Source organism: Platalea leucorodia, assembly GCF_965183815.1.
Source record: "Platalea leucorodia genome assembly, chromosome: 9".
Taxonomy (NCBI): Eukaryota; Metazoa; Chordata; class Aves; order Pelecaniformes; family Threskiornithidae; genus Platalea; species Platalea leucorodia.
In genome coordinates, this window is record NC_138831.1 from 5,809,961 (window position 1) to 5,836,243 (window position 26,283).

The 26,283-nt window shown below is 35.3% G+C and overlaps 1 protein-coding gene across 1 annotated transcript in view; it reads right to left on the reverse strand.

The window, feature by feature from the left end:
• Positions 1–26,283, reverse strand: part of CFAP20DC (CFAP20 domain containing) — a gene marked incomplete at both ends in the record, with an annotated part of 82,799 nt that overhangs the window by 38,902 nt on the left and 17,614 nt on the right. Inside the window, 7 exons of the mRNA XM_082322042.1 lie at positions 1,304–1,635; positions 7,895–8,041; positions 8,600–8,780; positions 9,930–10,066; positions 15,644–15,808; positions 18,501–18,657; positions 21,573–21,687. Coding sequence (XP_082178168.1) covers positions 1,304–1,635; positions 7,895–8,041; positions 8,600–8,780; positions 9,930–10,066; positions 15,644–15,808; positions 18,501–18,657; positions 21,573–21,687 — 1,234 coding nt within the window. The remainder of the gene's footprint in view (positions 1–1,303; positions 1,636–7,894; positions 8,042–8,599; positions 8,781–9,929; positions 10,067–15,643; positions 15,809–18,500; positions 18,658–21,572; positions 21,688–26,283) is intronic.

Below are 26,283 nucleotides of genomic sequence, written 5' to 3' on the forward strand. Positions count from 1 at the left end.
TTGCCATTTTTACACTGCTTTGGAGACATATCTTTACAAAGGAATTTAATACCTGCTTCCCCCCCGCCCCCCCCCCCCCCCCCCCCCCAAAAAAAAAAACAACCCAAAACCCAAAAGCAATCAAGTCGGAAACTATTGAAGCTGAGTAAACGACACTGCTGGAAAGCTACAATAATTCTTATGTTATGGAACTATTTTCTTAACCCAGCTTCTACAGTAACCTCTCTGGATTTTCATGAACGCAACAGACAAAGAAATTCTTTGAAATCCAAACAGTTCTATATCTTTAGAATGGTATTCCATACAGCACTGCTCATGAACTATTAGCTTACCTAAAACTGATTTAATTCTGAAATTCTGGAACTTTGCTTGAAATAACAAAGTCTTATGGGTTTAAGTTAATAAATAATACACTGCCCCAGATAACAGGAAAACCCCCACAACTACAGAAAAAAAAACTGAGAAAATTTTTATTTCTTATAATTACCATCAGCAATTTTGTTTCTCAGAAATACAGAATATAGAGCAGTATTTCTGTTAGGTTCAGTCCATCTTGCTATTATATAACGTGGTTGCATTTTATTTCTTGGCTATGAGCAACAGATTAGAAAGTTAAGAAACAGATTTTATAATTAAGAATGAAATACACTAGAATGTTCATAAAGGTAGAAACTTTTAGCCGTTACTGTAATGACACAATGCAACTGTTTAGTGCATTGATAATTTGGTGAATTTCTATATAGTATCAGCTGATAGATTTGTTAAAAAAATCTTTCTTTTCTTTCATTAACTTTATTGCTGAAAGATTTCCACATTGCAAAAGAATGATGCTGACACAGCTCAGACAGGATATAAAGCAGAAATACCAATCATCAAGTGACATTAAAAAGGCGAAATTTCTTAATTCACTTTTGACAATGTTGGTGAGCAAAACAGTCCCTGCTTACAGTTTTAAAGGGCACAATGAAGCCTTATTTACTGCACTCTTGCTCAACCATAACGGACTTACATCTCAGGCAAATCTACGATGCAGCCTTTCCTAGAATCTTTTTTGTTTTAATGTTGTTAGCACAGGGGCTGACAGAGAGTTAGGTTTCTTTTGTCCACTTGTTACAGAGGGTATACCTGCATTTTCACTCCTGTATCCAGTTAGACACAGCAACCTGACAAAGACAAATCTACCTGCAGGTATATGGGGAAAAGGAGATTCATCCTCTCTGTCTCGCTTGAAGACAGAATCTCATCCTAGGAGTTTTAGGATGAAGAGTACTTTATCAAGAATTACATGTACAAAGTGGCCTACCTCTTCGCTGCTGTCAGTTCCTTGAAAGTTATTTTCAATTTGGGTTTTCCCATACACTCTGTTACTGTCTTGCTTCAAATCCAAAGGGAAAATGCAACATTCTGGTGACCTATTTGGAGACTTCCCATGAGGAGCTGATTGAGGTCTTGATGAAAATGTGAAAATCTCTTTATTATTCACTTGGTGATCACCTGTTTCACTGCTGTGATGTTCAACAGGGGCGTTCTGTGGTGAGGTTAAATTATGGCAGGCTGACTCTTCCGTAGCTATGAACTGCTCACTCCTATCCAACTGAATACTCTCAGCGAAACTTTCTGGAAACACCCATTCATCTGAAACACACAATGTTTATTTTAATGCCAAATATGTAAATTTTATTTTACCCTGATCACACTTTTTTTCTCTGGAACTAGTACAGCAAAATAAGTCTTTCTAATACAGAAACATTCTGCTTATCAGATTTGTGCACTTGGAAGAGTGACGAGGATGCAACGAAAAAAATGAGGCTGCTTTCTAAGTGAGGCAAGGTTAATTGAAACATTTCTACATCACAGCTCAAAAAATCCACAGGCTACGATATATGACATGCAAGCCTGTCATTTGCAAATCTGAAACTATTTAGCTGTTAAGATTTGAAACCATTCAAGTGAATTTCATTCTAGGAAGACATAAGATCTTTTCCAACCTTAACGATTCCATGATTCTATGATTCTATAATTTTTATCAATTTGGCTATTGATCTTTTTCTATAGGCATAGAATCATAGAATCATTTAGGCTGGAAAAGACCTTTAAGATTATTGAGTCCGACTGTTAACCTAACACTGCCAAGTCCACTACTAAACCACGTCCCTAAGCACCACATCTACACGCACTTTTTGTGGCTGACATTTAAAAAAAATTATCACACATAGTTGGTGGAAAGTTCATAATATTACAATCTGCTCCTTCTTTATCGCTGAAATCCTACACTTTCTTTTATGTCCAGAACTTATGGTTTAAATCTCAATTTCAAACTAGAGCTCTGATGAAAAATAGCGTGACATGAAAAATGTATGAAGATATCTGTTTCACCCAGTTTCCCTGAATACAGGCAGCACTAATCTGCCAATTTTAAAACAAACAATAAACTACAGAAATGGATTTAAAGATTGAGTGCACCAGATATACATGAAAAGGCCATTTTTATACTCTCATTGTTAACTTATATTTTACTGTTTGGAATGATGGTATAGAAAAAAAATGTCAATTTGATTGATTAAAACCAATCTCAAATAGCATCTGAGAAAAGGAGAATTGCTCAAGGATGCAATACTCCCTTATCTTCATTAAAGGTAGTGTGGTGTGGATTATTCACTAGATCTTGAAACTTTCTGGCTCCATAAAACAAAGTTACCACCAACCGTATTAAAAATGGCTCAATAAAAAAATACTAAAAAACTAATAATAAAGTAGCACCGCAATAATAAAATGCTTGCTGTCACAAAACACAGTAAGTTTACTATGGTATTCTACTCTCTCTAGCTTTTTTAGAGATAATTATTACTTCAAGCAGATTCAGCAGCTTTGGGGTAAAAAAAAAGAAGCCTGAACCACCATAAATGAAGGCAAAAGAAAGAAGAATAATGCCAGGAGAAACAGCTGTCTTCTTACTGGGTCGCTGTTATTTTTCCAGTTTACTGAAGATAGCTAGTAAAACTACTAAAGTTCAGTTAATATCCTAAACAGTAGTTTGTACTAGGAACCAGTGAAAAGTATGGACTTAACACATCTTGTACATTGATGGCTTGCACCTACTTATTCCAGAAGAGACTATTTTTCAGTCTCTACATGAAGACCAGCTACAGTTAGACGTCCCAAGGCTTTTCAGTAAAACTCTTTATATTAGATAATCATGCTGGTTTAAAACAATCTAGTAGATCATTGTCTATTGTACATAAAAAAGCCCGTTTTGTAAATATACAGAAATCTCACCTTGCTTCTAATACGTAAAAGACTTGCAATACGAACATGTCAGTGATGCCATTTATTTTACAAGTATTTTGGACTAGTTTTTCTAAGAGCCTCAAGAAATGAGTGAGACTATTCAAAACTTTTAAGAACCACCCTTCATTTGTGTAAACCCAATGACCTTTTGTTCTGATCAATAACGACGAGATTTTCAAAGGAGGATACCAGAGCCGAATTCTCCTGTCTTTGATCACTCAAGGTTGTGTCACACTCCTCTGACAACATATCTTTCTTAGTCAGGCTGTACCTGAATAAAACAACTGAAACCATTAAAAAACCCACTAGTTTTCCATCTGCATGTCTCCAGTATTAATCACGAACTCACATTTCACAGTTTCATATGCTTTCACTATATTTTAATACCTATATAATCTGCATTTTTGAAGTAATCATTTCCCCTATAAAAATGAAACCAAAGAGGGATCTTCTCATTAACTTTTCACATGAGGCTGAACACAATATCAGGATGCTCGAGAACAAAGACTCAGGAAATTTTTTTTCCAATTGATTTTGTGACCTAACATGATTAAAAAACTATCTCGCATTAAATCAGTATTTTAAAGTATCCAATCGTTTGTCCAATAGGAATCTGGCCCACCAAGCCTGAATTTGTTTTGAATGTCTTTGGCCCTGGAGATGCTGCCACATGTGCAACTCCAGAAAGTGCTATGCAGAAATGCCACCAAAACGTTACTTATCCCCAAACTTCATTGGGCTGGACAACTCTCCTGTCTGTAAAGAGATCTTTTCCCCAGCTATTCTGGATGCTAAGTCTGAAATGCTCTTAACTCTTTTCTTCTAAGGCAATGATACTAACATTTTCAACTTGCTGCATTTTTCAAAACAAAATATATTTTCAAAACTTACCTAGCTAAGAAAATTTTTGGATTTTTTGCATATTTTCCTATCTCAGCACTCTGCAGTCTTTGGACCAATCTGGCACAGTTTAATCCAGACACATTTTACTAGGTTTTAATGGCAGTGGCTTGACTAAGACCAAGATGTATAACATATACTTCTTCAGTATTCAGAAGGCCTTTTCCCCCATCATGAAATTAGATTTGACATGTACCATGCTGTCTTTGCAGTTTTCAAATATGCACTAATAGCTCAGACCACTGCAATGAGCCCTCTATGGTATGGTTATACATTTAGGGTATAACCCACTTCGTGAGAATCTGCTAATCTTTATGCACAAAGGACTGTGAACGAGAGGAGTGGCTTAATTTTTATCATGGCCTACTGCCTCAATAACAACCAGCTTCCCTAACTGCAGTCGCACTGTTCTATTCCCATTCTAGAACGACTTCTAATGCAGTTGTTGCTGTTTAATTTGCAGAGGTCATTACAGATAAAATTTTATAGTAAATTCTGAGGCAAAAAAAGGTGTTAAACCACTGTTTTTTTGTGATTTTAAGTAAATTTTGAATTAAGTATCAAAACATAAAAAATAAATCTTAAGTAACAGTTTTTGCCAAGTGCTTAGAGAAGAGGAGGCAGTTACAAGCTTAAACTCCTGACTCCTACTCCTGGGTCTGACAGACATCCAAAAAATTCTTACACATCGCTTTACTCAGATCAAAAGTACTTCAGAAATATAAAGAACTACTTTGAAAGATTTAGTGTCTGTATAGTATTTAGCCTGAATATTCTGCTTTTTTAGGCTAACCTTCTCTGTAAAGAACAACATTCATTTCCAGAGACGTTGAAGAAATATACTTGCGTTAGTAATAAGTTAAATGCAAATATTAGTTTTTATACCACAGTACTGATTCTTAATGAAATATGCAGGGGGAAGACAGAAAAGTCTGTAAGGCTTTAAGATGACATTTTATGCTTGCTATGGAGTTCAGCAACTTCTGTAACCTGTAGTTAGTGTAGCATTTTGTTAATAGTCTACAAGTGAAAGATGCGGGGTGTTTTGGACCAAACCAAATCCTATTATCTCTCCACCACAAACTATACTGGAATTTCTTTTTAGCTCAGCATTTCCGTGTCAATTGTAATGAACAATTTGGAGTATCTTCTTAGCAAAATATGCAAATTACCATGTAATCGCAACATTGCAGCAAACAAGATAAATGCAAGAATGATCACCTAAACATCTAATTAGTTCTTCTACACAGTCAGACTTATGCTAAAGCTTCTAATTGCAGCCTAACGCTTTAATGAAGGTTTCGGCATTGCATAAGTAGGATTGGCAAACTATAAAAACAATGCTCACTCATTTTATTTTTTCCCTTGCTTATAAACAATTTACCTTTGTAAGGGCACTGCACACCTGCTACAGAAGACATGATGATTTAAGCTCTGTAATAAATCTGAAAGATATTATTATAAATAGCAGCAACTAACCTCTAAGGTAATAAGATCACCTATGAAAGCTCCCCTCCCCCCATGACATTTAAATTAATATTTACTCAAGCTAATGGCAGAACAAGTGCAGTACTGTCCCAAGAGCACTGTAGGATATGGTTGCACAGGGCTCAAGAATACTAAATGCCTGGCGATAAGAAGAGAGTAGTGTATGATAGATTCTTATTGATATGATCACGGTATAAACAGGGAGCCAGAAACCACGTAAGCTTGCGCTTGCTTGGGGGAGGTGGTTTTGTGCCAATGACTTCTCACAGGTGTGCTTTAACACTTTGTCAGAAGCGTCAGGACTATGCTTTTGGCTGTCACCACCACCGAACCAAACCTGTGGTTGGTCACCATGGGGCAAGATCAGTTGTTGGGTTTCCTGACTAGAATATCGATCCTGAGGTTTATGGGGTTACAATCCTGACAGTGAGCATGAACAGCAGCTACAACACCAGTTATCACAGAAATCATAATTTCTTTGCTTCTATTAGAAAGGTATTTAAAATGTGAATGCAAATGTGAAACAGTCTGGTAAGAAATGGGTAGAAGCATTTTTGTTTTCTCATCTGATAATGTCAGTGTACACTTCACTTTCTTTTATAAATGATTTGTACAGTATTTTATGCAGATGTATATGTTGAATGGTATAATTCTATTTAAAATTATTAGGTTCCTCATTTTTTGCTAGATGTTTCTGCTTCTGAATTTCCCCCCCCCCCCCTGTGAACTTTTCCTCAAAGAATGCCTATCATTCTCTGAGGTCAAGTTTATCCCACTTTCGAAGAAGTTCAGAACAGAGCACAGAAGAAGACTTGAGGAATAGGTTGCTTATAGGAAGCTCTTCAACACAGATGAATCAAGTACTACAGGATAAAGAAACCACTAAGTCATCTATGTATTGTTAGACATCTTCATGCATTGAAAAGAAACTGAAAACTGCAAACCGAGCTACCAGTGCCAAGCAATCAAAATATGGGAAAAAAAGTTTAGAGAATTGTAACTTATAAACTCACACGGTGACTTTATTTGCCTGTACATACAATTAAGACTATATAGAAAGAGTTTTCATTCTCACAAACACACAACAGTAAAATAGCAGTGTTTATACATAGCTTTCTTCCTCAGTTCTCTGCTTCTGAATTTACAATAGGGCATTTAGACATGACATGCCAGTCTACGGCCCTAAGTCTGTCTTTTCATATCACTCACATTCACATAAAATAACAAGTGTTGATTCATTTTTCTGAACTTCTAGCACTAGATAGAGGCCCTGGTATTCTAGATGAAGAACAAGCAACACAGTGATTCCTGACTCAGAATTCTCAAAATTCATGTAAATAGGAAGTAATTTAAAAATTCTCCAAAAGACTCTACTTGCCTTAGCATCTTCAATCTATTTCAGTCAAATTATGAAACCCATAATAGCAATTATGGATTATTGACATTGTCATAGTATATAATTGCTCCTAAACATCACCAAGATTAAACAAAATGGAAATAACTCACAATGGGAAGGAAAATTTCTTTGGTCAATTTTGAGCAGATTCGGGTAGTCTGCCCACTTTACAAGTTGGTGGCTATGCCCTTTAACAGAAAGTAATGCCACTTTTTCATAGAGATAAGGGCTATTTTTGCCACAATAATTTACTTTCCAGACACATGTAAAGCAACTTGATTGACACTGTATGACAAAAAAAATCCACACCTTTTGGCAGATAGGTGTGAAAGGGAAAAAGAAAACATAAGCTGAGGTGTCTTTCTGTGAATAAGAAAAACAACAAAAAAAGAAAATTCACCACTGAACTTTTAAAACAAAACCAAAAAAACCCCTGATGTTACATGGGTACCATAATTAATATCCTAAACTCTTATCTGAGACAAGTAAAATTTCTCGTACATTTGATGTTTGGAGTCTTTAGCGTTAAATTTAATAGGGATTTAAAGAATAAATTATTTTTGGTTCTTTCCCTTTAATCATGAGAGTATGGAATTTTTCTTTTTTTATTCATTCACTGCTCTGGTACTCTGCTTAATCCTGCAAATCTTTATCAATGCTCAAAAGAAATTCTGTTGCAGGGTGTTTGATTTCCATAATCCCCTACAACACAGACCTTTATATTTTATGTGAACTGCTTCTGGGTCCTTTGAAATTTACAACAGAGAGTCCCCCACACCACACATAACTGAGATGTAAAATAACATAAAATGAGCACCATACCACTGCTTATCTCCCGTGTGTTTTTGGCTGCATTTTTTAGAGATAATCTTCTATGACTGTTCTTGTCTGCCGATGGTCCTTGTGGTGAGGTGAGCTGAAAATCTGCTCTTCCACTCTCAGAGGTCTTCTGAGTCTGAATTGCAGGGTCTGAAATACAACCCAGAAGCTTATGAAATGCCTGTGAACACTCATATTGTGTGCTTTTCTTACTCGAGGCATGGAAAAACAGCATACGGAGCGGTGTCCTGGGATACAAGCATCTTCCAAACAGCATGGGAATCTTGTAGGGCAGCAGGAATATGACAGTCACAAGAAAGTAAAAATTTAACACTAGGTATGGAAGAAGGGCAAACCATAGAAGTTATAAAGAACAGGCTTGCAAAAGTCTGCAAAATAATCAAGAACCACTGCAGTAGCCCAGCTATATACACAGCATGAGGGAAAGCAGAATATGTGTATAACCTGTGGCTGCTGCCAGCAGGTGGTGATCCCTGGCCCAAACACTTACAATACAAATACTTGCAGAGAGAATGAGCATTTATTCAAGCTCATACAGAAGAATAAGCCATGATTTACTATAAATGTCTTCAGTAATTAACAAGGCAGATAAAGGATTAGAAAAAGAGAATTAAGTCTTACATTCTGAAGTCAGAATCATGCAAAACTTTCGGCAGTTTTTGAATATTCTTTGCTTTATGCTCTTACCATTTTGACACACATCTGTAGTTGTTTGGTGAGTATTTCTTTTGCCTCCTTGAGCTAAAGAATCATTGCATGGTGAGAACGATAGCTCCAGTCTCTCAATGTTTTGCATGGATTCAGTTCCCCTTCCTGAACTTTGAAGTCGGCATGATCTATTACTTTTGCTGCCCCAGGTTTTTATTACCTTGAAAGACATTATTTTCTTAATGAAAGACAAAAATGAAACAGCTTTCAAAATACTCAAAGGTAAACACACATTTTGAATTAAGCTCATTTTTCAAATAAATGTTTCCAAATCTTCGTTTTTAAAATATTATCTTTTCAGGAAACGTTATGGTAGGTACAGTTCTGTGTGGCATCTTCAATCTTTACTCTAATAACAGGCAGGGGTTTTTTCACTGAGTGAAAAGAAACTAAGGCAAAGAAAAGGACTCATGAGGAGTCCTTTCTTCTTCAGAGAAAGGAATCTCATTTATACGTCTTAGCTTTCAATTGACTTCCTACAGAAGAGTCTACTTCCTTTGGCTGGATCCTTTATTCACGGTGTTAAACTGGGAATTGTAGTCCTGACCAGATTCCTAAAACTTGCATGTTGTTGGCTGGCAGAGTGAGACCAGCTGTTTTCCCTGGCATTGTAATTGTAATTGACAGCATCCCATGAGCTACTGTATGGCTGACTATCATCCATTTAGAGCATACCAAAATGCAGTTTCTGCTCTACATCATAGCTCTCACCGTAAGGAAAAATATTTACACACACACACAAATTTCAGCAATCTAGAACAAAAAATTCGGAAAAATAAGAATAAGAAATCACAGAGTAATTTCAGTAGGAAGAGATCTCTGTAGGCCTACTGCTGAAATTACATCAGCCTGTTCCAGTCAAGTTTTGTTATCTTTGAAAATTTTGAAATTCCACAGTCTCCCTGCGACCCTGTTCCAGTACTGAACCACTTTATCGTTATAGCCAGTCAGAGCTTCCCTGCAATTTGGGCCCGCTGACTCTTGTCCTTTCACCACACCTCTTAGCAGAATCTGGGCCTGTTTTCTCTACAACCCTGCATTAGTTGAAAATAGCAACTAGATTCTCCCTTAGGCTTCTCTTCCGCGGGCTGAACACACCCATGTTATCTGCTGTAGCCACCCAAGCATTTTACTTGCCCTCCACTGGATGTTACAGTGTCTCTCGCATTGGGGGTCCATGACCAAACACAGTACTCCAGACACCGTCGCACATCAGTTCTGAAAAAAAACTTCAGTGTGACTCCTCTGCTTGTCAATCTCTTCCTTTGTCGAAGTGCCAGCAGTTTTGTTGTAATTTAAACCTTCTTACCTCTCCAGATACCCTTGTGCCGACTCTCCTGTTTGAAGATGGAGGTGGCCCAAGGATCTTTGATCCAAATGCAATATGTGATACATCCTGAGTTTTACTGCTGCGTGTATTGCCTTGTCCTCTATTAACCAAGCTCCCTAAGTTAAGAAAAATAATAGTTTTAAAAAAATTATAGTACTTACAAAGAAGAAATATTAATACTCTTTCCAAATCAACTGAAATAAAAGAATTATGAATACTAAACATACATAAAAATTATGTTCCTTTATAGCACAATCCCTAGAAATATGTAGGAATAGCAAATGCACATTTTATAAATGTGTGTCAACATACAAGCAAGAAACTTCTAGTCTATTATATAGGCATATTTCTAATCTCCTTGCTTTAAAGATTTATTTTAAAAGGGGGTATTTATAAACAAAAAAAATTGGTTTGCATGATTTCTTTAGAACTTCAATGAAAGCCTAACTTCTGACAGGAAGAAAAAACAAGTCTAATTAATAAATAACAGAATAAATAAATAATAACACAAGAAAACTGAGGCAAGGCTGTCAAGGTATCACTCACAGCTCAGAGGAGAACTATCTACACGCAGCTTGCTTTTTGAAATTACTGCATCTACTGTATTACCAGGGCTGAGTCCTAACATTGCAAAACCAGACTCTATTCCTGTTAAAATATTCTACCCCTTTCATTATTTATTTTTTTACTGTTTAAAATGTAGACATATTTTTATAATTTTTTTCAAGCACAGAAAATAACAACCAGTCTGCAAGGCAAACAAAAAGTAAACATGGTATGCAGGTGAGTGTTCTAAAAAAAAATTAAATGGAAGGACAGTAAAATGGTTACATATTAATTTTATCACTAGGTTTGCAGAACTACATGTAATATCTGTTTTCCTCTTTATTAATTCCCAAGACTGTCAGTGATTCTCCTTTCCAGAGCTGATAAAAAAGGGTATCTTCACCGTAATTTATAGTTAAAATTGACAATGTCTGAAGATTTTTTCTTGCTACAACTTCAGTGCTAGATTCCTGTCTCACTTTAGAGATCTGACACCTTCATAAAGCAATAAAGTAGAAACAAAACATTTTGTCGATTCTCCTAAGCATTTTTCATCGAATTATTTAATCTTACTTCAAGATCAGCTTTATTTCCAGTGTCATCAAGGAAATGAAAAAAAGATCATGCATTAGCCACCAAATATCATAATTTACTGTACTAATAAGCACAAAAGAAGCCACTTTATGCCATTACCTTCTTCACTTTTTCCTGATGTGACATTTGGTTGCTGCTAACAGCTGCCATTTCACAAGATTAGATGACCTGTCTTGGTTTAACATCAATTTCTTTAATTTGCTGACTACCTTGGGATATTGTTAGCTCCAATTATAAAAGCTGATTTGCATGAAAATCTCTCTTTATGATCACATTAATTGACTGCAATTAATTACCTACATCTACACATAACAGCATGTTGATGGCATAATGAAATAATATGTGTAATTAAAAGTGGATGATACTAAAAATAATTTAGGCTTTTGGTTATCAAATAAACAAAAAGTTTAGTGGATAAAAAGAATATTTTCCAATTAAAATGTACTTAAACATACCAAAGCTTCCATTTTCAAGAAGGCCAACTTCTGAAATTTGAAAAGCATGTCTGAAAGAACACACGCTATATTCATAAGATGGGATTAAAAATAAAGATTAAACCTTAAACTGGAGGCATTTCATTTTCATGCAGGTCAGGGATGTTATCATTAATTATTTTACTATATATACCTAAGGGCTATATATCTTTGTAGTCCAGACTGTAAAGCCTGAGTCTGGTTTTAAATGAGCATTCATTTTTCTGTTGAGATATATCATTCACACTATTGTATTAATTTAAGTTTTACAGTCCCTCGTATTTTGACAATCCAGCCAAGAAGTATTGATTTTTGAATACAGGCACAGAGAAACTGAATTCCAGAGCTTCCTCTGCTATTTCAAAAGCAAACTTATAATGAAACTCACAACAGAACTTTGGCTTGACTACTTGTAGGGCAATAATACTCTAAAAATATTATTTTCCCTTTACTATTACAAAAATGGTACTTGCATGTAAAAAAAAAGCTGAATGTAATTTAAATAAGTAAATGTATGAAGAGTCTTACTCTAAGCAAAAATTTTAAACCCCTCCTATTAGTTTCAGCTGCCGTAGGACAAAGACTGCCTTTACTAATGAGGTATATCAAGAGAGAACAAAAGTTAACTTGAAAAAGCATCAGCATGGTAGCTTACTGCGGATGATAAAATCTTTATGAGTTGTTTTTTTCATATGCTGGTAAAAGCAGAAGAAAAGAAGTTTAAAAAGTATTTTCTTAAACCTTTCATATTATCAAGGTTGTTCTCAAAGAAATACTTCTTTCAAAGTTTATTTTTCTTTAGAGTTTCATGAGATGCTACACCTTAAATACTATTGTTGGCTGTAATAGTCTTGTCTTTTATAGTATTAAACTCCACCAGTAGTTATCATTCCCTGTAATTTATCTTATTCCTTTGGTCAATACTTTGCCAATGCATTTCCAGAGCATTTTAACAGAAACGGTGGAAACGATTATTCACCGAATTCAAACACTAAAGATGAGAATCCTCAAGACTGAGAAAGTACTAAGAACAGTGGAATAAAGACGTATCTTCCTTACCTACAGCACCACTTCTAACATTGCCTACCCTGACGAAGATGTATTGGAAATGGATTCTTTATCTAATTTGCTTGTTCAGACCCACTTCTAAGCTACTTCAGACCTACTTCCTTCTCAGAAGATGTTCTACTACCCTGTTTTAGTATGATGAATCAATGACTCATAAAAGGTGGTACAGTGTAAGGGGAAAATTAAAAACTTTCATAAGACATTGCAATTATTATAGAGGCCAAATTAATGTGCCTCTTACAGAAGCCAATAATAATGTAACAAAAGAGTAGAGGAAAGAGGGTGCGTATAGAGAGAGATTTCACCTGTGTGAATTCTCCTGTGTGAATTTCACCTGTGTGATTTCACCTGTCTAAGCTCTAGCAAGAACTTTAGGTACTTCTCAAGTTTAACCTGAAAATAACAATCAATTCAGCATTTTAAAAGGGGCAAAATTATCAGTACTCCATGAAGGACATGAAAAATACATAAATATACAAAACATAAAAAATACTCTCATTTTAAAATCCATTATAACCCTCTTTTTAAAGAATATATGCTTGCAAATATTCTAGGATATTTACTGTTGCGAATGGATCCACAGAATAACTTAAAAAAAAAAAAAAAGGGGTACCAATTAGTTATGTGCAACTGGATTTACAAAACCACTAATATCCTGGGAGTGAGGAAATTATAGCTTTTATATGTTTGGAATTCCAATCAATGAAATGTACTACTAGTGAAAAATACCGTTTTTTTCTACATGGATTTATTTCCTCATTGGAAATGTAGCTGATGTCTTCAAAACTCAACAACTGATTTAAAAAAAATGATTTTGTTCAACCACAAAAAAAACTGTCAATAGCTGAAAATTTTATTTCATTCTTTACATAGTTACCTTAAGACCACTACTGTTTATGAATAATTTTACAACTACAGAGTTCCATTAATGAACACAATCTATGTCTCCTATTCTATTGCTGTTATTTAATGACAATCTATCTCATTACAAAATTGTCTTAAAGAGATATTATTTTGAATCAAAACATTGAGGACTGTAAAGACATTTGCCTTCGTGAAATTTTGCAGGTGGGAAGCAATACACCAGTTTTAAAGCAAAATAGCAGCTTTAGTAAAAGCAGTCAATTGTCTGTCCCAAGTCTATTTAAGCAATTTCACATTCAAATCTTGGCATTTGCTTCTACAGTTCAGTTTCTACTGATTCTTGGCTTACAAATTTTACAGAGACAGACATGCCAATTGAACATAAAACCAGAGGAAGAGAGGGGAGACCTTATCACTCTCTACAACTGCCTGGAAGTCGGTCTCTTCTCCCCAGTAACAAGCAATAGGATGAGAGGGAACGGCCTCAAGCTGCACCAGGGGAGGTTCAGGTTGTATATTAGGAAAAACTTCTTCACCGAAAGGGCAGTCAGGCCCTGGCACAGGCTGCCCAGGGAAGGGGTTGAGTCCCCATCCCTGGAGGTATTTAAAAGCCGGGTAGATGTGGTGCTTAGGGACATGGTTTAGTGGTGGGCTTGGCAGTGCCGGGTTAACGGTTGGACTTAAGGTCTTCAAGGTCTTTTCCAGCTGCAACAATTCTATGATTCTATTCTATGATTCTATCAAATGATGTCTTATTTTTGTGCCATGAGATAGGAAAAGCAGCTTTTACTGAACTTTCTTTGTATCATTAGTTACTTTATAAACTCCCTTGAGTCAATTTTTAATGTTTTCAGCGTATCTTCACATGAGAGTTTTTCATTCATGCTGCTTCTCTCCGAATCACTGCTCTGTCTGTAAAATCTTTTCTGAGATGGTTTAACTGATAATGTATAAAGTATTCCAGATAATAATGCAAAACTGACTTATTTAAATGTTTGATACCTTTTCTATTTCATATGAATTTGAGCTTCCTGCTACCCAGTATCTTAGTTTTTTTAAAGTGTAGCTACATATTAACCTGAGAACTCCACTGAACTATATCTATGGTGATGATAACCTTCCTTCCTTGAGACATTTAATTTTGACACTTCAAAGCTGAACTGTAGTTAACGTTTCTCCCCAATGTTTGCATTTATCAAAGCTAGATTTTACATGGTATCATGTTACACATTTACCTAGTACAGTGGTTCCAAGCTCAAAATTTTTCAACACAGCGGCCACAAGAAATAAAAACAGTAAAATGAAACTTTGTTTAGCAAAATATGACATTTTCTGCATGTTACTTGCTCTGTAGTGTTTTTCATAAAAAAGTACATAGGGGATTGCCCATCTTACAAGTTTAAAACTCTCTGAAGTCCCACTCTTCACTAGCTAATATCAGTATCATATGAAAATTTTGCTACCACCTTATTCACTTCTCTTTTGAGATTATTCATAACTGTAATAAACAATCCAGAGCCTAGAACAAAAAACACTGTTGAGGCCTCCTGCCGTTAGCCTTCAGCTGTAACAAAAATTTAAAATTTGATCCTCTGTTTGCTTTCTGTCTCTTGGTTTTTATCCAAGTCAATAGTTTGTATCTTGGCACATGATTGCCTAGCTTCTTTAATAAATCTCTTCTATGCAATGCTGTCAAAGTCTAAATTATATGTTTTATTATCTTCTAGCTTACAGAAACATTCAAATAACTCCAAGACACCAATAAGACAAGATTTCCTTTTTCAGAGTATAAGCTGAGGAGACTATGCGTGGTCATATTGTTAGAAGAGTTTCATTAATGTAAACATACTTTAAAAAGCAGTGTAACAACTGAACAGCCACAATTCAATGCACATTCAGAAGACATACCTCAAATATTGTTCTTACATACCCCACGCTTGAATTAGAATTGTTCAGGCTGCACATAGATCTCTGAAACTATAGAACAGACATGTGTCTGTGCTCATGATATTAGAGCTATGCAAGAGTTGTCATGCTTTATTTTAAGACTCTGGAACTCCTAACATGCGCTTTTTAAAAAAAAAGAATCCATTATTTGTACTCATACTGTACAGATCGTATTCACAGTATTTTAATACCGCAGAATACCTGTTTCTTGCACTGTTACTGGATATCTCCTGCATTTTGTTTCTGGCTTGTGAATTTTAGTCAGGTTCAGCAGTTGTGTAACTTGTGGCACATCTGTATTTAGCTGGCAGGTTCGAGGAATAACATCTATGGGCTCATATGGCATAAATGGAACACCACACATACCTAGAATCAAAAACCATGGGCTTTACTTCACTCAGATGACACAATGGAATTAAATTCTACTTACATTATTTGTTAGATTACATATACTTTAGTTCATATGGTTATAACAATGTAATAGATTACGGTAATTTGAAAAATTTGCTGCAATTGTTCACTTTTAAGACAATAAGCATGTAAATTTTAAAATGATATTGTGTATATTTTAGGCCAAAAAATTTGAATACATTTAAACTAAGAAATACGCACTAATGGCTGGAATAGCCATAGTAAATGGCTTGATTTGGCCAGTGAACAGGCAAAACAGAGTCACAAAATACATTTTCTTAATTTTTATTACAACTCAGCTTTAGTTCTGATATACTGATTTTCAGACAAAATGAACATCTGAAAATGGTATTTGTGTCAGTGGGACTGAAGTAGCAAATCCAGAAGTCCCGTATATGCAAATAAAGAATCTGACAAGCTTTAATTCCAAACTTGGGACACCATTACACTTTCATGATGAACTAAAAAGCTGTCAACCTCTCTATTCTTGTGACACCAGGCACTAGTAGAATGTGATCTGACTGTCTCTGCTTTCCCTTTGTAACCAATATAGACTGAGTTTAGGAAAGTTATTCTCTACAAAGAAAGGTATCCAGAGTCAGAACTATTCCTGATGTTCTGATGCAAATTCATTCCAAATTTTGTAAGACTTGAATCTAGTAAGCTAATGAATATTAGCCTCTTTTCCAAGGATAAGAAGAGGAAAACATAACCCCAAAACCAAACAGAAATTATGGATCAAGTATTGAGATCCAAATAGAAAAATTCACGTGTCCCATGTTATATTTCAGTAGTGGACATATTTTGTCAGCCATTTTTTCACCAAGCTGGTACATCACTACCGCTGTAAGACAATACTTAGTGATAAAAAAACAATACGTAACCTTGGGATTACTATGGAAACCAGAAAGTAGGTATATATCAAGCTTGTATGCCTCAATATCATGGGGCAGAGAAGATGAATTCTTTCCTCTTCTATCTCAATGATCTCATACAGAAATAATCTCTTTAGTATATGTGGTTTCTCTTTTCCACTTGCTATTATTTTAAGAACGCAAAACATACTGTATACGAGCTACTAAGAAAGAATAACACACACATTGCATCTTGAAATCACGACTTCCACCACCAAGGAGGTTTAAGCAAAGAACTTGGCCCTCGTTACAAGCTGCAATGTCATTGCATTCAGTGGAGCTCAACTAACTGGTCCAATCATCTGAGAGGAAAAAAGCTTTATCAAATCATGATTGTTAACTGAAAGTTAATTAATAATAACAAAAAACTACTACTGTTTTTCTGTAATTGGGTATGAAGTAGAGAGTTATTTTAATACAGCCAAACCTGGAGCTGTAAGGTAATTGTAAGACTTGCCTAGATAAGGAAATTCATAAGCATACAGAAAATACTAATGCCCACCAGCTGTGTAATAATCATAGAATTGATAATCCAGTAATTAAAAGTGCAGTATTTTACCATGCATACAATTTATTAAAGCTGTCTACTCATTATGTTAACTACATTTTGGAATTTTGGAACTCATTTAGAACATTTATGCACATTTCAAAAACTGTTTAGAATGGAAGAGAGAAAACAATGCACCAACGAAATTAAATTAAATTAAATTAAAGCCAGTGAGGCCTCTAACTGCAGTTTCTGCCAAGAATTTACCAGATTCTCTCTGTAGTCATTTTTGAATTAATTTTTTTTTCCAATCTCACCAACAAGGAAAAGAGGAGTAATCACAATGATCACGTACTCTCCCTTATTGGTTAGGTTTCCCAAATGGAAGATAGATTCTGTTACACTTACAATACTGCTAACTACCCCTCCTTCAGAAACCAGAAGCTTTTTTCAGGTGTGTTCTTTAAAAGTCAGGAAATGAAAATTTGAATGAAATTGAAGCTGAACTATACCTAGGGTTCCTCTAAAATAAGAAAGTGCCAACTGTGCTTTTTCAATTTCTCCTCTGTTACTGCAAATAGTGAGGAATGAAGTTCTCTCCCTTGGAAAATAACGATTAAGGATTATGATACTCGTTTGGAGACTGGTAAACCTTTGACCAATATCCTGCTCTATTACAAATATAATCTCTCATTTTTCAGCTCACCACCAATATTGCTTTCCCAATGAACAAGGGCACATCAGGATAAATGGACTAAGGATCACAGAGAGGTGTTTATGATCGTTTCATAGCTCTGTTTGAATTAATACTGTTTTGTTACAGTTTTGTCTTGGATTATTTAAAGAAATCTTTCATCAGCTACTAATGCCCAAAATTAAGAAAACAAACAGTAAATGCTGCTAAGTTTAAGTATTTTTCTTTCCTTTCAGATGCTCTGTTCTTGGCCAAAACCTGATTTCTATCAACATAAGATACCCTCATTAAAACAAGCTCTCTAGTTGATTAATCTTGCCAGAATTTCTTCAATAAAACACTTGTAAGGAAGTCAATGTTTAAAAAAGAGGAATAGACATATATTTAATTAGTCACCTAAAGTCCAACACTAGCAGATTTAATATGCTGTACTACCACTTTAATTTTCATGAAATCATGTAATCTTTCGAATTGCCAATCTGATTACTAAGCAGCTTTTGATTTCATAATACGAACAGTTATGATTAAGACTACGTAGTAATTATAACACACCATCTTCCTCAGCTGTATCTTGAGGCTTGGATTTTAAAGTGAAGATCTTTCTCAGTTTACAGTTAGCTGAAATACTAATTCCATCCAAAGACTGGAAGACAGCTCCTCTGAATATTTCACTGGTGAATGCTACCAAGTCAATACACATATTGCACCACTAGAAAAGAGAAACAACACTCTTTAATAAAACCCAAACACTGATCATTGCAGAAGAGTATCAGTGTATAGTTCTCCATAAATGAAGTCTCTGTGGAGTATTAGATTCTCACAGGCTATGATTCACAATGCCTAACATTTTGATATTAAAATGATATTGCTGTTTTTGCACTTACAACAATTATTTATACAAACAAATCAGTACATATGACCTAGTGAATGCCAGCCCAAGTGAACTCTGTTACCTAGCATATCCACAATATGTTTTGCAGCTAACTGCAAAAGTTATATTTATTGAAGTATATTTATATACATATACGATACACATACTGAAGTATATTTACATACAAAAATATATTTATTGAAGCTTTTCTGGGGGAAAAAAATTGTTATTCAATATTACTTCATAAGTTAAAGTTACTGCACCTTAAGTGCTCCAAAGGCTATAGCTGGAGATTCTTTGATGATTTCTTTCTGAGATTCATAAAAAAAGGACCTCTCCAAAGCTTGCACCCCTTCCACACTGAAAACTATCAGGCAAACTTCTAGTATGGACAAGACCCCAGTGTATCATAACATCTTAAAACTACTTCTTGTTTATAATAGAAGCTATCCGTTCCTGATAAGACATTTCCAAAAGACAAATCAGATAATGACAACTGCCCAGGTTGCTAAAGATCCTACTTAAATACATGTTTTAATTCTCATTAGATTATTTGTTTCAGGAAACACTGTTAGAACACTAACATCAATGTGCTACACTCTCCTGCAGTATTCCAGTAGCTCTTTAAATTCTCTCAGTTTCAAGTTTTTTCCACTTAATTCAACACTTGTATATTGCTGCTTTTTATAATACAGAAATGAGCAGTTACAGGTATCTATTTTGCATGTGGACCATATTACAATTCCATTATCTTCCTAGAAAAAAAGAAGTTTCATTAAAACAAGTAATGCCACAAGCAGAAGAACTAAGAAAATATGTTTTCTTGTGGCTTTATGTTTTCCATTTAGAGTCTCTGATGTTTAAAAACACTTATGCTTATAGTTCTGGTGTTCCTAACAATTCTTCCGGTATCTAGTGAGGGATGAGCTGATGCTAACACATCTTCTATAACCGGGAAATAAACAGAGATGGCCTTGAGGAGAAACACAACCATTTTCATGAAATTTGCAGAACTGTAATATATTTGATATGATTAGTCACCTGTAAAATTTAATTGACCGATGGGTTGAAGTTTTATTAAGGGAGAAGAATACTAAGACATAATGATTGTACATGCCTCAGTTCCTTATAAAGTCAAGGTAAAAGTACTACTTTCTAAATGCCAACTCGTAAATATTTTTTGAGAAAAAATTTAGGTCCATACATTACTATTCAGCTTCTAAGTCTGAAATTTTTGAATGAAAGGAATACATGTTTTGAAGGCACCAAGCAATGGAATGGAAAATGCAGTATTTAATTCTAACTGATATTTCTATTGTTGAGGTTGAAAAATAGCATCATTTGTAAGAATACAATACAGGAAGCTAGCATATGAAAATGTAAACTATGTTCTACTGATGGAACAAACAACATATTACATTCTTATTCACAACCAATCATACTGATAATAATGATAAGCTTGCATATGCAAAAAGTTTAACTATCAGAGCCGTGTAAAAGATCCATCTAATCACTGAAAGCAGCATACTCTCTCCTTTAAGTAAAAGCAACAATAAAAAGGCAGATAACCATTTAAAAGAAGACAGATATGTATTCAGATATACTAAGAAACACCGATCTATTCTTTAAGGTTGGTCAAGCGTTAAGGTTATTAAAATATTTTGTCATAACTGATCAGAGCATTTAGACAGATCTCTGATTATTATCTAAATTAAAATACATAACTGAAGTTCATATTCTGATTGAATTTAACTTGCTGTACATTAATGCATATTTTAATCCTGAAACATTTGTGCTAGCCTGACACCAAGACCAACTAACTGAAATTATACTGAAGAAAAATAATTTCATTTCAGTGGATCTTGAAGTAATGGCAACTTCAGGGGTATGATCTGCTGCATATTCATTTGAAAAAATCTAACCAGTTCTTCCCACAAAGCAGAAAACTCCTGAAATCTAAAACTATCACAGCTGTCTTCACCTAAACTATCTTAAAAGAAGTCATAACTTCAGAGGTTTTTTTAAAATATTCTCTCTCATGTCTAGCCTTAAATCCACAGCTGCTTAATATACTGTTATCTAGTTCTCTTGGTGCATACTTATATTTTAAAATATTTGAAATATTCTCATCTCCAAATGATTTTCTAAAGCAGTATTGGAGACTTGAGTCTTTACAAGGTTGCATGGTAACCATCAAGCTTTGTATCCTGACCAATATTACCATAGGTTGTGGCTGGGCACAGGAGAGGGGAACAGGGAGAAGCTGATGGCTATTGTTTTATTATCATCACTTTGACATATACATTGTTTTATATATACCTGAATCTGGAAGAACCTGAAGCACATGAAAGTAGCCATCAGCTACAGTTTACCTGCAGTTCCAGTAAATGTAATAAAAGGTCACTACAGCAGAAGGTACACATCAACAGGAGCACTACAATGATGAAGCATCAGGGACACAGAACTTTACAAAGGCTAAACAGACAGCAGAAGTGAGAGATAAACACATCACAAACAGCATTAATCTTGGAAAATGGGAATGAACTCCTAGTGTTAGAAGAAGGGTAGAACAGTCGTAGTAGTAAGTGGTTCTGACACCATCCAGTAGAGGGGACATACACACGTATCTTGAGTCGGCAGGAACTGAATTCTAAATCAGACAGTAATTTCAACAGGTCTATAAACTTACATAAAACATTTCTGATAAAAAGCATGCTCAACCACGGTTCAAGGAATATTCCCAAGGTACCTACTATTTTGCGCTTGATCGGAAACAGAGGAATTTTTGCATGCAGAGGGGTTACAGACAACTCCTTGTGGACCGTTGATAAATACAATCTTCTCTTAATATTTCCTAAATCAGTTATCCTATAAAAGAAAAAGCAGGAGAGAATGGAACAGACCTTTATCAATTCAGTAATCCAGTATCTTTGGGCAATCACAAAAACACTATTCATATGCAGAACCTTTATGTCAGTGATAGCAAATATGGAATTTAAGAATTACTTCTTTTACAAGATGAGTAATGAGATTTCTTTCTCAAATTCAAACTTTGTGGCTATATTCCTGTGTATATGAAATCACTTTACATGCTAATTTTATTTCAACAGTCTACACTCTTCACTAGATTTCCATAGCCCTCCAGACTATGAAAGAATCAATTTGTACGAACTGAGAACCCAGTAGCCTTTAATCACACTTGTTTCTGCCCCTTAAGCTTCTGTTATCTTGGGACACACTGACACCTACTAACTAGAAAAACATTATTTTCTTTCTTTTCCTGAAAATGCCTCTGTCATTTTATATAGACTCTTTATCGGTTTAAAGACAGACACAAGACATTGTCTGTTTTACTTCCTGAGCACGTATCTTCAAATGTGAATTATAATACAGAAGTTTATTGCTTACTATTCGGGTCATCTCACAATGACATCAAGGACACTGAACTTGAACATTTCTAACAAATTCAGACCACAGCCATGATCACAAAGACTAGGTTTCCTTTAAACTGATGAAGAGGCTCATTTGTATGTTCTGTTTCCTTCAAGTCTTGTGAGCAGCTGTACTAGTTTTGGCTGGGATAGAGTTAAATTTCTTCAGAGTAGCTTGTATACTGCTATGTTTTAGATTTGTGATGAAAACTGTGTTGATAACACAGGGGCGTTTTCATTACTGCTGAGCAGTGCTTACACAGAGTCAAGGCCTTTTCTGCCTCTCACCCCACCAGCAAGGAGGCTGGGGGGGGCACAAGGAGCTGGGAGGGGACACGGCTGGGACAGCTGACCACAGGGCCATCCCACACAGTATGGCTTCATGCTCAGCATATAAAGCTGGGGGAAGAGGGAGGAAGGGGGGTACATTCGGAGTGATGGTGTTTGTCTTCCCAAGTAACCGTTACGTGTGATGAAGCCCTGAATTCCTGGAGATGGCTGAACACTGTGCCTGCCGATGGGAAGTAGCAGATACCTTATTTAGCTTTGGTTGCACGTGCAGCTTTACCTTTCAAACTGTCTGTATCTCAACCCACGAGTTTTTGCACTTTTACTCCTGTGATTCTCTCCCCCATCCCACTGCGGGGGGGAGTAAGAGAGTGGCTGTGTGTGGCTCAGCTGCCTACTGGGGTTAAACTACAACAGCAGCACAACCTTGGTATCCCCCAGCAGTCCTACCTTATTATACTGAAGAACAGACATTACTTTAAAGGCTACAGTCTGTTTGGGGAAATAATGATTAATTTACCTATTATTTTTGAACAAGCCTATTTCTAACAGATGGGTATTTCTCTGTAATTAGCAGCCCCTCTGAGAAGACGACAAATTACAATAAACAACTTTCTGTCAATATTTAGTGTTGTTAAAAATAGTTACTCATAATCATTGTATTTAAATGCTGGGTTTTACTTTAAAATTGTGAGACTGCCCTGTAGATTTTTTTTTTTTTAGTACTGAAAACACTTTTTCATTAGTAAGACCTACCTGTAGCTTAACTAATGAAATGTTGTCACCCAAAATTTACAGATAAACACCCTGAAATGTTCTTAGGATTCCTTAGGTCAACTTAGGAGGGCATTAACTCTGGAGCAACTTACATACTTTAGCTATTTTTGGCAATTAGAGTTCAATAAAAGACAGTGCAAAATATACTGCAAGTATGTAAACATCAAAAGGTTCTACTAGTACAGGCGATAAAAACACAGGAGCACAATCTTGTTTGCCCATCGTCATTAAGACCATCATGCAAAGCAAACGAAGTCCATCAGCTTTCCAGAACTTGTTGATTCTTTCCTCTCCCTTGCAGACAATCTGATCTTTAATCTATTCATCCTCATAACGTGGGTGGGCAAATCAAAATGAAGTGTAAGAGTCTACTAGCTGTTTCATTTTGAAAGATTAGCAGTTCCTGTCATAAATCACATGCGCTTCAAAGGCAGAAATTTCACTACTTTAGCAGGGGAAGAACATTATATCCTCAACACTGCTATCGTTTGACTTAGCAGATTTCAGCATCAGCTGCACCTATATTTATGGAAGGATGAATAACACCATCAAGTCCTTGAAAAGTGATTTCATCAGAAGACCTCAAAGTGTCTTCCAACGCTAGCATTCTGGGCCTGATCTTACTTTTGAAGATATTTAAGCAAGATCTGAAATAATTCACCTAAGATCATCAGCAAGTTAGCTGCATAGCTAAGCCTGTGCCCCAGATCAAGGCTTACTTCCCTCCATCACTTTGCTTCTCATATACCCTTTGATGAAAAACCTATGGATGTAGTTTTCAGAAACTCTTCACTCTGTTCTAAATCTTGATGTTCAGAAGCGCTAAGAAAGCGAGGCACCAAAGAACTTCAAAGAACTGGAGTAGTGGTTGCTTGAAACTCCCCTCGACCTCCTGGTTATGTGTAGCGCTGAGCAACTGTGCTAAGGAACCACGTAGTTCCAGTAAATGGAGTGCTGAAACACAAACAAAAATACTATTCCTGCTGAAACTCAAACTGCATAATTCTCAATGGGGAGTGTTGCTTTAAATGATGCTACGACAAAGCAGTAGGAGCCTAGACTTAAGACATGCATATCTCCAAAAAACTGGCAATAAAACCTTAATTTTATAATATTAGTTCAGTATGTTTAAATTTCATTATTCATTTTGATATGAATAGTTTTATCTTTCTCCCTCCTGAAAAATATTGGGTACCTTAGCAATAAAAAGGCCATTAGTAAATGTACACCTCAGTTACATTCCAAGGGGCAATACAAACCACATTCATTTAGATAAAAATACACACATTTATATCAGACTGTCATATAAGTCTAAAATAAGATGCTTGTTGTGATGGTATGTATGCTGTAAAGAAGCAGCAAACCTTAGATATATAGTTATAATCACACCTAAAGAAGTTTAAAATTTATTTCAGTAAATAAATTTAAAACAACAAAAAATATTTATATTCTCCAGGTGAAAGTAGGTGAAACATTTGAAGAACAGGCACAATTGGGGTAAGGTAGTCTTAAAATTCTGTAAAATAATTTATTTCCTGGGAGGAGAAAGATAATTATTTGAGAGTTGGTGTAACTTTCAAACTTTTCAGTTACAGTGCTTCTTGGAAAATAAAAATAAAACAAGGGTCTGATGAAACTCTTATGAAATAATTCAGACAACGGGAGTTAGAACATTAGAACTCTCACTAGTAAAATGACTTAAGAGTACTTGTGGTGAAACTCAACCTTTTTCTTTATGTTCTGTTATCAAAAAGCACAACCTATGTTAAACCTACAAAGGCAAGAAACATCTGCAGCACACATCTTGATTTTCAAAGATGCATTAAAAAATGTATTTAGGAGTTAATGTATTTTTATTATGTCTGTGCTTGAGTATTTATATCTAAGGGTCAGACATGTGATAGAAAAGTAATGAGACCATGTTGAGAAAAATGAGGTAGTCAACAGGAAAATCAACCTCATTTATAATAATATTCCTGTGATCAGCAGGTGCACAACTCTCCCAGCTATGGTCATTAACTGCATTCATTTCACACTTAACATCTACATTTGCAAACCATTTGAAAGTAAAATTACCTTCCAATTCAATTTTCAATTTTATTTTATATCTTCAACTTTGATTGACTATTCTCCTCACAATGGTAACTATAGTGAGATTGAAAGTAAATGGTGGCAACCACCCAAGAGTACAGATAAACTCATCTTCTCAGATTACCTATTCACTTGCTTCTGTATGTGTAATAATTTATAACCATTTGTTAATGTTCAATTCAAGGCTTAAAATGAACTTAGAAAAAATGATGCTGGACTGTTGAAGGGATGCTTCATTTATCAGGTTCACTTGTTCTTAAAATGAAAGTGTTTTTCTCCTTATAAATGCCTTAAACTGGAAGTTTACCAAACATGAAAGTAGGTATTTCATTGATGTTGCTAAGCAAAGAGCAACTCCCATACAATTTATTATTAATGGAAATCTCTTTGTATCCTGGTCAGAATCCAGATAGAATCCTCTGGTTAAGCTTAACTATTAGTATGTTGGTATATTAGTACTTAGCAATTGTAGTGCCATTTTCTCCATAAAAAGTAGGTGCTTCAGAAACATTAGGTAGTATCAACAGCATCTCCTTTTTAAAGACAGAAAAACAAAGGAATAGGAATGGTCAGCTGATTTGCCATGCTTACAGATTCTTAAGCTTCCTTATTCAGGAGCAGTCTGCACTTCACACATGTTTTATTTTATGCACTAATTGTAAATTGGTCTCATAGAAGGTACTACATTATTGAACTGGTTGCCTGAGCATCTGAAATCCAGAGCACTGTATTCTGCCCTCATGCAAACAGACTTAGTTTTGTTGAAAATCAATCAAACCTCTACAAAATAAGAGATCAAGAAGACTGATATGTCGCCTAGCCCTAGGGAACAAGTTGTGAAGAACCAGCTTTATTTCTAGATACTGGAATTTTCTGT